This window comes from Sinocyclocheilus anshuiensis, unplaced genomic scaffold (assembly GCF_001515605.1).
Source record: "Sinocyclocheilus anshuiensis isolate Anshui unplaced genomic scaffold, SAMN03320099.WGS_v1.1 scaffold387, whole genome shotgun sequence".
Classification (NCBI taxonomy): Eukaryota; Metazoa; Chordata; class Actinopteri; order Cypriniformes; family Cyprinidae; genus Sinocyclocheilus; species Sinocyclocheilus anshuiensis.
In genome coordinates, this window is record NW_015549624.1 from 906,496 (window position 1) to 923,105 (window position 16,610).

General features: G+C 38.0%; 1 protein-coding gene across 1 annotated transcript in view; it reads right to left on the reverse strand.

Annotated features, from left to right (window-relative positions):
• LOC107659501 (long-chain-fatty-acid--CoA ligase ACSBG1-like) overlaps positions 1-3,684 on the reverse strand; it is a 9,497-nt gene extending 5,813 nt beyond the window's left edge. The window contains exons 1-2 of the mRNA XM_016448463.1: positions 3,510-3,684; positions 2,216-2,321 (exon numbers count right to left, since the gene is read on the reverse strand). Coding sequence (XP_016303949.1) covers positions 2,216-2,277 — 62 coding nt within the window. The 5' untranslated portion in view covers positions 2,278-2,321; positions 3,510-3,684. The remainder of the gene's footprint in view (positions 1-2,215; positions 2,322-3,509) is intronic.
• Between the last annotated feature and the right edge of the window lie 12,926 nt (positions 3,685-16,610).

The window sequence follows — 16,610 nt, forward strand, 5'->3', positions numbered from 1 at the left end:
TGGTTGCTGAGGAAATACATCAACTTCGTGCTGTGACGCTGTGGATCGGCTTTCACCGTGGACGAAGCGGAGTCCAGCCCGGGGTCGTCACATGCGGTTGCTGCAAGCCCGCCGGCCACGCCGTTCTCAAGCCCGCCCGTCACTGCTCACTCTAGCCGCCGGCCTCCGCTCACTCTAGCCACCGGCACTCTAGCGAAACTACTTTGTTTGGTCTTCCAAAAGAGGACACGACTAGAAATCAGTGGTTAAGTTGTATTTACAACACTGTTCCAGAAGAGGTATTCAGCCAATCACAACGCACTGGATAGCTGGCCAATCACAGCACACCTCACTTTTCAGACCGATGAGCTTTGCAAAAATCGACGCGTTTCAGAAAGGCGGGGCATAGAGGAGAAACAATAATGTACAGTATGTGGAAAATAATGTGTTTTTTTAACCTTAAACCACATAAACACATTTCATTACACCAAATACACAAAATAATGTTCTTTTTAGCAACATCATATGACCCCTTTAAACTCTAATCTGACTCCATTTTATTATGACCTCGGTTTTAGATTGTCATACGAATTAGTTGTTTGTCCATTTCTAATTATTATTCTTCTGACATTTGATTGTTCTAGTTAACTCTTTACTTTATATTTTACTCGTTCATTAGGAATCTATGTCACTCAGAGGTTCTCACGCCGGCCGGTGTACGTGGGCATCTCACGATCACAAACTCTTCAGTCGGATCATTAGGCAGAGGTTATGACTAATATTATTTAATAGGTCGCCCATGCTTACCATTCTTTAAAAAGTAGTTCTGTTAATCTGTTTAGCCCCCTACAGTTACCTTTGTACAACTTAGTTAAAGCTCAAACAATAATCAGAGGCTATGCTAGAACTATTTGTCTAGTTAGATAATTATATAACTATTTATATAGTTATATGTACAACTTGAATAAAGCTCAGACAATAATCAGAGGTTATGCTAGTACTATGAAATATGTTAATATTTCAATAGTATTTTTATCTAGCCCCTGATAGTTAAAATAACTTCGTACAACTTGAAATAGTTAATGCAACTGCATAACAACTTAACTAAAGTCAAGCAGTTAGTCAGAAATCTAGAATCTCACCTGATGTGCCCCATGCTCCATCTAACCTGAGATCTAGTATGAACACACTCCACACTACGGGCTCATCTGGCTTACAGAAGCGCTCTGATCTTCTTGCAACATTTTCTTAAGTACTCCGACCATGACAAACATCCTCCAAATGGAGACAGGAACTAACAATTAGAATTTGCATTGATCAAGGCCTAGACGTGTTTACACCATTTGGGGACCGATGGTAATTTGCATGAAAGGCACTGGGAAATGACACATCCTCTACAGTAAACTACTTATCTCTAAACTCTTAGGATCTGTATTACCTTTTAGTCTACTTCTTGTTAGATTAAGACCATTGTACCAGATGCATGGAGACAATGATACCAAACATAACTGTGAATATAACTTGCATTCATGTAGAACTTGCATTCATGTAGATTTCACACTTCATTTTTCAACAAAGACTGTGTTCTCACTTTATGCTCACTACAACAAAGACTGAGCAAAGTACTGTATATGGTTCTAAGTGATTGCAAACCAAAGACTGTGCATTGGGATACTGGACCGTTTTTTTTTTTTTTAATCCTCTGGTTCCAACTGTTTGACCATCAATTATTGGTGTCATGTTGAATTTGTATGTTCTGGGTAACTGTTTAATACACCTGACTCATGAGTAAGATTGGTCTGTTTGGTCCCTTATTTCGTGTAACACTTAAACAAAAGTCAAAGGGATAGGTGTTACACATTATATTATGCAATTGACCATTCTGAGTGAGCTGAGTGAAGGGAAGGAAGTGGATGGAAAGGATAGGTGAGAAGGGACTTTTCTCACATCTTCTCTCAGTGGAATGTCGAAATGAATGTCTGTATATACACTGTATTAATATTCACTGTATTAATACACTGTGTGTGTATTGTCCGTATCTCAGAAGATCAAAGTGTCTGAGATTCTTCAAGTCTTACACATTGTAAATGCCTCACTGTAATAAAAAAATGCATTGATATTTGATTCATTTTGACTCACATAAAATGACTCAAATATCAATGCGCAGGATGGAAATTCAACATGAAGATGTCACAGTGCAAATTAATTAAACAAATTATATTAAACATCCACATACCTTCTTCCAAGCTGGTCATTGGTTGGATCAGTTTGCTGGTGTATTTGAGTGCCAGTGCTCATGCTGACTGCAGGACTGGTGTGAACTGTTCAAAGATTGTCTGGTTCTTGGGATAATGTGGACAGAATGAAGCAATGAATAGTTCCATGAGGCATTGTCACAATTATTCAAGTGAAAAACTTCAGCTATGTGTTTATTTTTATGATGCTCTGAGTATGCCAAGCTTCTGGGAAATGTTCATATTGAAGTTTTTTTTCTTAAGATAAGTTGGCAAAAAGTTTGTTCACTGTGAAATGTCTTTGGGTGAAAAACACAGTGCATATCAATGAGTTTGTGGGCTTTCATATGCAAATTTGTTACTTTGAATTTGTGTTATACATCCTACTCAGCTGAATGTATATTTGGTTATTCTGACATATCTTAAATAAAAATAATTTATTTCTAATGGGATGTTGTTTAAATGTTTTGCTTTTTTTCCAGTTTTAGTTTGATCATCTTTGGGAAAAGAGAGGTTTGAGTCATATTTTTTTTTCCATAAACAGAACTGCTTTTCTGTGAACTTTGCATATTTGTGCTGTTCCAAACTCCAAAGTCTTTTACATCAAATCAAGTCCTTTCTGTTTAGTGCGACAAAACACACAAGCTTAAATTTATGGGTCAAATACAAATAAGAGTGTCCATGATAAAGAAAAGGAAAAAATCAATGAAAACTCAAGTTTAAAGTGCATGTCAAGTTCTCAGAAATGTACTCTTTGTATTCATGTTGGTGTGATTTTGAAAAAACAATTATACATTTATATTGAATAATTAATCAAAATATATATTACCATCAATAGAAGAGTATGACATTTTATTTTTTTATTGTTTGTTGTTTGTCTAAAACGTCTAATTAGTTTTTTCTTCATTATGATATCAGAATCAATGATCCAGCCAGACATTTGACCTTATCTCACCCAAAATATAAAATTATCAGTTTAATAAAATTTTCAAAAATTTCTGAAGAAATCAACAGATCCAAAAACAAGCATCATGACGGTCATGTAAAGTTACAACATGACATGATGACATATTGAGGTCATGTTAAAAGACCAAAAGTCCTCAACTTGACAAACCTCATTGTATCTAATGAAGTCTGTAGGCTACTATAAAAGTTGTACTTTATTTCTAACCGTGGTCGGAAGATATGCAAAGTGCAAGATACAGGATTAATAATATTCATAACAATATAAGCATAAGAAAGAGCAATACAACACTGTTTTACTGTTTTTTCTCTCTTAGAAGGAAAAAGTCTTACCTAGAGCATATAGTTCACAAGCTGCATGCACAGGTGTTGAACTTAAAGACCCTCTTCACCGCTGGCAAACGATAGGATGCTCTCAGGGGTTTTAATGGGTTATAGGTAAACATCCACGTCATCAAAAAGTTTGTTCTCTGTGTTCTGAAGTAACCTGTTAGTGGTGAGAGACCGCTACGAATGATTCAGTGGGTGAGTGAGCTGTCAGAACTCATTTGACCTATTCATGCAAAGGAACCGACTCAAAAGAGTGCTTAATTCACGAATCAGGCATCACTGGTTCAGAATCACAGGACATTTTTGCTGAAAGATTGGGGAGGGAAATGTTTCTCTGATCGGTATACAGTAATATCCCATGCCAGAAAAGGATCAGCAGGAGATAAATCTAAATCACACATAATTATATATCCTACAAGAATTTAACAGACAAAAATGCATTTTACCCTAAAAATCTAAATGAATGACTGTCCACAAATCCCCCATTACAATGTCTACAAATAGACATAATAATATCCAACATATAATTTTAATATCCAACATACAATAGATTTAGAGATCATTATCATCCGATAGCAAAATAAAAATAAAATATGGCACATTTTAAACAGTATGGTTAAAACTAAATTTTCTCTAAGCCTTTCAACACTGTGTATTGTTTCCCTCTGGTGACCAAAACGATTAAAGGGTTAGTTCATCCAAAAATGAAAATTAGCTTGTGTTTTACTCACCCTCGAGGCATCCTAGGTGTATATGACTTTCTTCTTTCAGATGAATCCAGTCGGAGTTATATAAAAAATTGTCCTGGCTATTCCAAGCTCTATCATTGCAGTCTGCGGGTGTTGCAGTTGAACAGTCCACAAGTCGTCAAATAAAGCACGCGCATCCATAATAAAACGTGCTTCACACGGCTCCGGGGGGTGAATAAATGCCTCCTGTAGTAAATCCATGCATTTTTGTAAGAAAAATATCCATATTTAAAACATAATAAACAGTTTTCTCTCACTTCCGTTATCTGTCATTCGCGGAAGCCTTTCTGGCGGATGAGGTAGGACGTCTGCGTTGCGTGATTAGTGACGAACGCGGAGAGAGAACAAAACAAACCGCCGGTCATGAATTAGAAGTACAAACCGAGGATTTGCAAAGAAAAATGTCGGAGGATTTCGATATAAACCAAGAGGAGACTGGTTTTCCTTTGCTAAAGTAAGGAAACTTAGCTTCCTTTGCTCATATAAACAAACTCGCGAGACTAGCATATCTCAGAGGCATGCACGCTGCACATACGTCATACGCCTTCCGCCGGAACACCTTCTGTGTATGAAAGATACCGGAAGTGAGAGAAAAGTCTTTATTACGTTTGAAATATGGATATTTTTCTTACAAAAAAGCATGGATTCACTACAGGAGACCTTTATTCACCTCCCGAAGTCGTGTGAGGCACGTTTATTATGAATGCACGTGCTTTATTTGACGACTTGTGGACTGTTGAAATGATAGAGCTTGGAATAGCCAGGACAATTTTTTATATAACTGCGACTGGATTCGTGTGAAAGAAGAAAGTCATATACACCTAGGATGCCTCGAGGGTGAGTAAAACACAAGCTAATTTTCAGTTTTGGGTGAACTAACCCTTTAATAGCAACTGGTTTCAAATCTGAAAACAAAACAACTGGAAACATAATTTCTGAATAAAATCTGTAATCTCTGTATTTTAATCACACCTCTGTTATTTCATAAGCATGTTGGTTCATATGAACAATGGAATAGAAATAAATAGAAATAAAATAATTGCATATAAATTAATTATAAAAAGTCTGCCAACTAGTTTGAAATAGACTACAAATAAAGCAATTAGTAATGTGAATATTGTCTCCATGTAATGAGTGTGTATAAGCGTGTGCATATACTGTAGAAATTACATGTTTGTTTATTGATGCTATTACAGTCCCGCTGGAGGGCAGTGTTGCAAAGTTTAAACTTGGAAGTTGTTAGGCTACACACTTTCAGTGTGAATGTGCTGCAATAAAGGGAAGAAAGTCATGGTGCTGTCATATTCATGTTTTATGATTAAACCCACGTTAAGAAGAACAAAACAGATCTACAATTTCAGAGGAGTAATGTAGTAATTCAACACTCATTATTCTTGGTAGATCGGGTACAGTTGGTACACTTTTTACTTTTTCCATTACCACACCAAAACTAGGGACTGAAAAGAAGTGATTTTTCATATGACATTTGCTTTACTTGTCTACTAAAATCTTAATAATTATTAACATCCATAAGTAGGTCATATTTGCCACAATTAGCTCATAAACACAAGAAGCTTTTTGTTCCAACTGTACCCATGTCGGGTACAGTTGGAACAGTACCCGAGTACAATTGAGACACCCATCCGTAATGCTGTAAAGCTGCCTAACCAATTCATTGCAAATGTAAAATACCTTTTAAAAATGAGAATTCAACAGTTTTTATTTCCAGTCAGTATTTTATTTGATTATTTATTTACTTAAAAGTAGTTCATTTGTAAAATATTGTACAGTAATGGCAAAACTTAATATTTAATTTCAGTTCATCATTTTAATAGTAACAGTTGAAAAGTTGTGTAACAGTAAAAAACATTGAACAATTGCAACCAGCAATAATAAAACAGATCAAATGCAAACAATAACCTAATAAACAATCACAATAAACATAATAAATAAAACATAATAACAATAGCCTAATAAACCATAAAAACAAAACAAAGTTCATTCAGTCACCTAGGCTACACACTCACTCAGTCACCTCTGTCACTTACAGTGGTGGCAAATGTAGTTTTGGCCTCCATCAGTGCATTCTACATGCGACCACATGCCACAGTTGGAGCAAAAGATCTAAGTAGGAGTACCCCTATTCGTACTCCTAACTCTGAAGCGGGGCATCCTGCAACAGGCATAGCACACACACATAAACTAAAAAGTCTACAGGATATGCTACATTTTGCTAGTCTGCCTGTCCAAACAAATACATTTCAATTTTATTCTCTTAAATGAACTCTGTAACTGTAGATCTAACCTAGAAAGGGTGTATCAACTGTACCCTTTTACCACCTTGCATATTTTACAACAAGCCCTACACTGTAAAAAAAATCCGTAAAATTTACAGTAAAAAAAAAACGGCAGCTGTGGTTGCCGGAATTTTACCATAAAAAAATAAGGTAGCAACATTTTAGGTTTTACGGTTAAATACCGTAATTTCATTAACTGATATAATGTTAATATACCAACCTATTGAAGTACTGAAATCTGTTTTATACCTTTGTAATACACTGATAACCACCAAATGCAGGTGGTGATGAGAAAATCACATGATGAACCAAAGCCCATCACAAGCAGCTTTTAAATAATAACATATATAGAAGGTGTACAGTATCATTCACACAAACACCAAACACCATCATGGTAACACACATGAAACTGAAATAATGCAATAAACATTCATTTAACAACATTAGGTGTAACACACAACCCTAATATACAAAACTGATAAGAAAAAACTAAGAAGAAACAGTTATTTCAACAAAAACATCAAATTTGAAATGTAACGCAGGGAATTCTGGGAATGTCAATTTACGGTTATTCACTGTAAATTATACGGTCTATTTCATTTCCAAAAACGGTATACTACCGTAAAATTAATGTCCAATACATGTAATGTCCAATACAGTTTTTCACCATATATAGTAGGGGAATTTACCGTTAGCCATTTAACAGGTTTTTACTGTAGCATATTTACAGTCTTTTACCGTTAAATTCACGGTCATTTTTACTGTGTAATATCCTTATGTCCTTCATGTTAGAAAATATGTCAATAAGAAGTAGACAGTTTTAATATCACAAACATCAAATGTTGTTTTAATTTGCTTTGTACATTGTCTGAATGTGACTATTAACTTGTGATCTTTCATCGTGCAACTAAACTGCATGTGCCGCAATAGGATTCTAGTGCAGGTACATTTGATACATTGTGTCTCAACTGTACCCCGCTGACCACCTCGAACATTTCTCTAGATTTTACGATGACCTTGCTTGACACAAAGTCATGCAATATGTCAGTTTTTAGAGCACAGATTAAGGTTTACGAAAATGTAAGTTAACTTTAACAGTCATGTAAGGATGAGAAGCTATAATGTGGAAGGGACGTGGTGAAGTGAAAAACTTACCTTAGAAAAAAAACTTTCGCCGATATCTTCGGACTGGAGAAGCGCATGTACTTCAAATTTCCCACGATCGAAGAGGGCGCTAATACGCATGTGTGAAGCAAATATCATAGATCAGACTTGTTGCGCATGCATGCTATTTAAGGTGTTTCAAATGTACCCCTGTACCAACTGTACCCAGTCTACCCCTATGTACATTTACAAATAATGTTCATTTTATGTATATCTGTATCTTATGTCAACAAATACAAACTTATTATAATGTATTACCATCGCAACAGGTTTGACCAGCAAAGTTGTTCAACCGTTTTTCATTATACTGCTTAATCATGAAGGTATTAGACAAAGCACCCTTTATCTATTTTTGTGATATGGACATTTCAACCCAAAAAAAATTGTGAAGATACTTATGTCGGATCAATACCAGTCTGATTATTTGGTTCAGATATTGGCTTTCACAAGTTGACAAGGATCTGAGGAGTTACTTGCCTATTAAAGACACATCAGTGATGGGTTGATAATGACAAATGACAAGTTGATCCTTCCAAGAGGTACAGAGTATAGTCAAGCTCAAAAGTCAGTCATTTCTCGTTAATGTTGATAACTTTTCAAAATACCTAGAAGTACAACAGATTCTGACAAAGCTGCACACACAGTACTTGTAAAACTGAAAGCAATACTTGCTAAGCATGGCATAACCAAGTGATCATCTGCCATTTGTTAGTACAAACTTATAATGTGTTATTATTTCAACCAGCTGTTCAACCATTTTTCATGCTGCTTAAACATGACGAGGTATTAGAAAAGACACCCTTTATCTGTTTGAAAGATAACGAACAGCCACCAAAACGACCCAGATAGCCTAAGAAAAAAGCTTTGGAAAAAAGTATGGACTGATACAACACAGTTTGGTCCATTGTCAAGAATATTCACGGTTAGTCTTCTTCAACATTTTTGCAGTGTCTGTAAGGGAGTCCCATGAGTCTGTTATTGGTCCGGTGTCTATAACAGTTCACTATCGATATTCAGTGTCAGAGATACCAGTGAGGTTAGGTGGATGAGGTGCTGTCTGCCGGGCGCAGAGGTCTTCTCTGTCAGAAACATGTTAGTGAAGTCTTTCTTTCTCATCCTCATATGAAGTTTTGTATCATGTTTCCCAACAGAAATTAGCAGACTTGTTGAAACATATTGCCTAAAGCTTGTGCTCTGCTCCACTGTAGCTGGCGAGTCAGAGTCCCGCCACTGTAGACATGGCCAAGAGTGATCTACTGTAGTGATTTCTGTCATATTTGAGCTAAATCATCTTATACGACTGTAACACAGTCCTTACTTGGGGTCTGAGTTCAACCTCAATGTGTTCAGCTGCCCAATAATGTACAAGGTTCATCCGCAATATTTTTTGAAACCTGTGAAAAGTTACTCAATACATGGAGACCTGCAGCTCTGTCATCGTTTAATTGTCAGTCTAACCGTGTCTAATAACAATTTTTTTCAGTGTTCTTTCTTGCTCAGTGCAGGAGCTCTGCTAAATGTTTCACTTTTGTGTTGTAAGACAGAGGGTTCTTGTTGTCTCTGTGCAAACTTGTGCGGAGCAGAGCATAAGCTTTAGGCAACGTGTTTCAACAAGACTGCAAATTCCTGCTGGGGCACATGATACAAAGATTCGTATGAGGAAGAGAACGAAAGCCTTCACTATCAACAGACATCTGACAGAGTAGGACCTCTGCGCTCAACGGACAGCACATTAACCAAGCTCATTGGTATTCATACGACTGTTATCTGTGTTATAATGTATTACCATTTCAACAGATTTGACCAGGAAAGTTGTTCAACGTATACGGTGTGCGTGGACATCCACAGACACTTCTGTTGACGAAAACTGCAGACAGTGCGCGGACCATAGCATAACGCAGATGGCTGAAGGCGAAAGGAAGAGCTCTGGATCTCATGCAACAGAGTGTAGAATATCTCAGACCCAGCAGATCGTCAAAATTAGAAAACCACAGAAACCATCGGCTTTTGAATGAAGTGAAAAAAGGCTTGTAAATGAAGACAAACGAAGAAACTTTTTATCAAGATCATTTAAAGTTTGCATCCTCTTTGTAATATACTGTACCGTCTGGACCAATCAAACACACAATATATATTTTGTTAGCTATATTTAACAAATCCTCTGTAACACCCCTCAGTTAACAAGCCATATGAGGACCTATGGACCCTTCCCCCGAAATGCGTAACACTGCAGGAGGGCAGAACAGGCCTCTGGTTCCATGGCAACCAAGTTATGATTAATTATTCATATTTCCCCATGAGCTGATTCACTACAATACCTCTGTGGTTTTTGTATAAGACCTCCGTGAGTTCAAATGAATCAAATAGTGGAAATACTGGGTTTCATAGACAAAACCCCTGGACGGAAAACTTGTTTCACACAGACTGCGTGAGCAGAGCATTGGCATCAGCGGTGCATATTCAGTCTGCGTCCACATGTACAGTCTGTTTAACGCTGCGCCCAAAAGCTTCCCTGTTGTTTCTCTGATCTATCAGCCAACTGACAAAATGATTTCAGACTGGCTCCCGATGCCGTTCGCACAGGACAGTGGTATCACAGACAGCGCCAAGACTAGTAGGCCTACATTAATGCTGCCTTCAAAAACGATCAAATTAAGGTATCTTAGTTGACAGAATGTGACACTATCATTGGTTTCGGACATGCCTTGCCTTCCTCCGTAGCTACATACTGAGGCAACCTTTTGATTTTTCCAATGCAAATGTGTTGCTTTTCAGAAGCATTCCAGACAAGGCATGAGGATAGATTGGCTTTGAGGCCCGCAAAATAAGCAAGCTGAACGTAAAAACGACTTTGATAATGAGTAAGATATAGCCAGTATACTGTAACGAATTCGGTCCATGGACTTCCGTTTATTCACCACCAGAGGTCACCCTTTCCATTACATTGACTCTCGCACAACACAAACTGTTGCATAGCACCCCGGACTACATATCCCATCATTCTTTGCACGATTTGCACACTGCACTGATTGCACTCATTGCACACAGCTGTTTCTAATCACCTCACTCACTATATAACACCCACTCTAACCACCTTTCTCTGCTGAGTATTGTTTAGCCCGTACCCCATTCCGAGTCCCATTCCGAGTCTCTGAGTTTTCCTTGTTTTGCCTTGCCTTGCCTGTTTTCGCGGTTTCTGATCTTTGCCTGTTTTCCTGGATTTTTCCCTCTCGTCTCACCCCTGTGATTCTGTCTGCCGATCGGTGACCTACGCTAGCCCTGGGACTATTCTTGTGTTTTGCCCGCCATATACCTGTTTGCCATTGTTTGACCCTGCCTGTTTACCACGTCTCTTTAATAAAGCCTGCAGATGGATCCACACGTCTCACGTCTCGTCAGCCCTGTTACATATATAAGTCTGGTAGCACATCTAGGTTTCTTTACACGAGAAGAGGAAAGCATCATCGAATGTAAATTTTTTTTTTCTTCTCAAAAACCTGAAGAAACCATCTAACACCATGGCCTCAGTTGTTTTCAATGTCAATATTACAGTGAATATAAATATAACAAACGATGGGCGCGGAACTCGGTGGTTCGTAAACATTGCCCTGAACGGTTTTCCACCTCAGTTCAGCTTGAGCGATATCTTCTACGTGCTTCGGAGCGTTTGGCAGTGTACTCACCGTGTTTGGCAATAGGTGTGCATTCGGATGTTTTCACAGAAGGACAAGGATTCTCTCTCAACGCTTTTGACAGATGACAATTTGAGAACTCTTTCACCATCACCCCATCCAGCGTTCGAGATAACAATTGACCGAAACAAATATGCGGCAGCCCAGATATTTTCTTCCAGTCATCCACCCTGAGTCTGACGATGGGACCAGACCAGTGCACAGACCTCCGCCGGGGCAGGGGTGAAATCGGGTTCGGAGGGACACCTCGGGCGACGACCCCATCCCAGACCTGAGAGACCGTCTGCCTAGCATTCAAGCGTTGTTACATTGCCCAAGACAAGAACCCACGGCATATTTTACTGCATCTCCTGGACTTTCACATCTTCCTGGGCACTAAGCTATTCTGTAAAACCATTCATTGTTAATTTGCATGTTTTGTGTCTCCTCAATGCTGATGTGATTGAGTTTTTTTAACATGACTTTGTCAAAGGTCCTATAGTATGTAATTAAATATCTTTAAAATCCTGTGCATTTCTCAGAGATTTATTTTCTGTTGAAAACTTCAGTGTAGTTTGGGTGATCTAGCATAACAATACAATATCATGATTATTATACATTAATGCCCCGGAAAGCTTAAACACTGTTTGGGAAAAAAGTATGGAAATGCCATTTGGACTCTGACTGATTAAGCAGTGTGTACATGGAGACTTGATGAGGACTTAAAAACCTGCTGAACCTGTTGTGTTTACCGCAGTGAAGCCAACTCCCAATGACTCACATACCCTTCGGCTGATATGCCTTGCCTTGAATCCCTTGTGCCGTGCACCTTAAATGCAATGCAAATGACTATGTTCTCTGAATTCGTATGAATTAGCCACCTCGTAAAATACATAGGAATTGGTCTTAGAAGAGCGTTTGTATCAAGCGATCCAGCAGCGTTTTGAAGGCTTTTTTTCAAAGGGTTTAGTTTAATGTTTCATTGAATGTAACTACACTTTGGTTTTAAACTTGGACTCATTAGAAATGAGACTGCTTACAGACCTTTCTTTCTCTTCTTCCTTCATTTACAATGACTGGTGCTGAATCTCTCTGTTGAATTACACATATCATGTGCATGATCATGGTTAGTCCTCAAGTGCTTTTTTTTCATGAATCTGTGATCCGCTGAGAAAGTCCAGTCGGAGCAGAAGTAAAGGCATCTTTGTGTTAGAGATCGGCATTCATTGATATTCTACAACATATCTGAAATGTGAGCTCTAACAGTGTCCGTCAACTTCATCGAGTGTCAACAACAGTTCCATGTTGAAGCTCACTTCATTTGACGTTCATAGTCAAAGCAAAGGACTGGTGCGCAGTTACCGCCGGAAAGCGACTGAGCGGAGCCTCCAAGAAACGCTGGTATGCGAGATCTCTGTCAGAAGTTTGTTGAGAGTGGATTCTTCCTCATATGAATCTTTTGTGTCATGTGCTCCAGCAGGTTGAAGCTTGTGTTGTGTTCAGAAGTAGTAGGTGAGTCAGCGCACAAAATCGAGTTGAGTTCAGTGCCGAAGCTCGCTCCGGTCATGGGAGGGGGTGGGGCTTCAGAAATATGTGAGTCAGGGGGTTCCCCTCGGTACCCGAAATTTAGGTTATAAATCCCGCAAATAGTTGAGATCTAACCAACGTGGTAGCAGCTGGATTTATATAACCTATAACCTTCCAAGAAGAATAGAGGATCATCAGACATCAGCTTTTTCTCCACTACCTGAAGAAACTATATTTTACACCATGGACGGACTTGGCAATGCTACATTGAACAACTGCGTGATAAATATCATGAATGATGGGCGTCTCCAGATAAACAGATTTTTTTATGTTCTTCGAGTCAAACGACTGAGTTGACATGCTGCTGCAGGGCTCTTTATACTTGACATGTTCGGACATTAGACTCGGGAAATTTAGTTCTGAAGTTTCCATTTTTTGGGATCAATGATATCATTTGAGAACGGGCCACCTCTTAAAATACTTTATCTCTTGTAAGGTGTTCAACTACAAGTTTTCTTTAGTCATACCATATCAAGTTTTACATCAAATTTGAGCTCACAAGAGTTTTGTCTGTTCACAAGTTTTCATTTGTGGACTTCAGGCATTTCTATACTGGATCTAATTCTGTCATGTAAGATCTTAAAGCTAAATATACAGATACAAAACAACAACACAAGAGAAACGTGTTTTATAAGTATTTTATAGCATGAACTCACAATTATACAGAGAATCAATATTGCCATGTAAACTTAATTAATTAAGTTAATTATTAACTGAGTTAATTATTTTACTCAGCTAAGTGAGCATACAGTTGTGGAGGGAACGAACATGATCAACCAGAACTCAACGCATATTTATTTTTAATTTTAGTTTAATGTTTCATTGAATGTAACTACACTTTGGTTTTAAACTTGGACTCAGTCAGTTACCTATTAGAAATGAGACTGTGTTTACAGACCATTCTTTCTCTTCTTCCTTCATTTACAATGACTGGTGCTGAATCTCTCTGTTGAATTACACATATCATGTGCATGATCATGGTTAGTCCTCAAGTGCTTTTTTTCATAAATCTGTGATCCGCTGAGAAAGTGCAGTCGGAGCAGAAGTAAAGGCATCTTTGTGTTAGAGATCGGCATTCATTGATATTCTACAACATATCTGAAATGTGAGCTCTAACAGTGTCCGTCAACTTCATCGAGTGTCAACAACAGTTCCATGTTGAAGCTCACTTCATTTGACGTTCATAGTCAAAGCAAAGGACTGGTGCGCAGTTACCGCCGGAAAGCGACTGAGCGGAGCCTCCAAGAAACGCTGGTATGCGAGATCTCTGTCAGAAGTTTGTTGAGAGTGGATTCTTCCTCATATGAATCTTTTGTGTCATGTGCTCCAGCAGGTTGAAGCTTGTGTTGTGTTCAGAAGTAGTAGGTGAGTCAGCGCACAAAATCGAGTTGAGTTCAGTGCCGAAGCTCGCTCATGTTCACAGCGGGGCCGGCGGGGGTCAGAATTCGGCACAACAGCTTTGGCACTGACCTGTTGCACACACCCGATTTTGTGCGCTGACTCACCTGCTGCATCTGAGCACAACACAACACAGGGGTGGGGCTTCAGAAATCTCGGTCCATTTCCACTCCAGATAAACAGATTTTTTTATGTTCTTCGAGTTAAACGACTGAGTTGACATGCTGCTGCAGGGCTCTTTATACTTGACATGTTCGAACATTAGACTCGGGAAATTTAGTTCCGAAGTTTCTATTTTTCGGGATCACTGATATCATTTGAGAACGGGCCGCCTCTTAAAAGTACTTTATCTCTTGTAAGGTGTTGAACTACAAGTTTTCTTTAATCATACCATATCAAGTTTTACATCAAATTTGAGCTCACAAGAGTTTTGTCTGTTCACAAGTTTTCATTTGCGGACTTCAGGCATTTCTATACTGGAGATATATCTGACATATATGATCTTAAAGCTAAATATACAAATATAAAACAACAACACAAAAGAAACATTTGTATTGTAGAAGTATTGGTAACGCTTTAGATTACAACCCGCAAAGAACTACGTAAGTATACTGAATTTACGGTGTACATTTCTGTAATTATAGTGTACCTATAAAGAACGTATGTGTAGGTGTAAGGGAACAATATGTTAGGCTTGGGTAATAAGGGGGTAACAACCAGATATGCAATCTGCAAAGAACTGCGTAAGTAAACTGAAGTTACAGCGTAACTTATTTTTAATTATCGTGTAGCTATTCAGTACCTCCGTGTAGGTAGGGAAATCAGATGCGACATTTGCGGAATAAAGGGGAATCAACCTGTAAAATTACAAATCATTTATACTGTAAGTATTTTGAAACTAAGAGGTACCTATTCTAATATTACGTGGTATGTATGGCCTAAACAACAATCTTATGTTTGGGAATGATTTAGAAAGACAATATACTTTTTATAATTTTATATAGGTATTTTATTATAGGCCTATAGGTATTTTTTTAACCATGGGGTACAAATTCTATTATTAAAGGATACATGATGGAGATTACTGAACAACAAAACTGGACATCTAGTGAAACGAGTTAATGAGTTTCTGCTATGAATTATAATTCACGAGTCTACTTACCTTATGAAAGCTTATTCGTCGATCTCAGCAACTTCACACCAGCAACGTCTCAACACCACTATCACCAAATAACTTTGCATGATATACCATCAAGGTTCAATGCAGCTTAAAACAAGCTTACCTCTTTCCAGCTCTTCGCAGAAAAAATACATGATACAACAGTTGCATTTCAGTGGATGTATACTGTGGTGTTTTTATAGCAAAAAAATAAACATTTAGAGGGTTTAATTTGGCCATCGGACAATCAAATTAAAACTAGCGCAATATTTTTCTCTGTAATTACTGTGCAAATATACACTTGTTCTGTGTTTAAGTTCAACTTGTTACCCCCTCGTTCCATGTAGTTACAGGGTAAATACGACATTTGCGGGCTGTAATTTTAATTGGTGCTTGTTCCCCCTTTGCTCCATGTAGTTACAGGGTAAATACAACATTTGCGGGCTGTAATAAAGTGGTGCTTGTTCCCCCCTTGTTCCATGTAGTTACAGGGTAAATACAACATTTGCGGGCTGTAATAAAGTGGTGTTTGTTCCCCCCTTGTTCCATGTAGTTACATGGTAAGTGGCTACAACAAATTGCTCTGAAACGATTGTTTATACAGTAGGTCATACATACATTATACATCAGGTAATATATCAATAAACATGGTGGAGTGTTTTATTTACTATAGGCCTACTGCTGGGTTAAATTAACCTAAAATGGGTTTTAAAATTAAAATCACATGTAGCCAAGCCACTAGGCGGCGCTGTTGTACCTATGATGGTATGCAGGATTTCCCTTTAAATGCACTTCCGATCAGTAGATGAGTGGCGATCTCATAACAACACAGGCAACAGATAGCCTGATAAAAGATTAAAAATGATTACACCAGATCAGAAAAAAGCAAAGCAAGTCCATACTTATACAGCTTATACAGTTAAACCAAATTCTTTTGAAAAGCTTGTTTAAGAACAAATTTAAGATTTTGTTCAGTTTGTTTTTTTACCCACTGACGAAGTTAAACTATTATGGCCAAACCATCACGCCAATAAACACACAGTAATAAACACTGAGAGTCAAGATTAAACTGCATATTA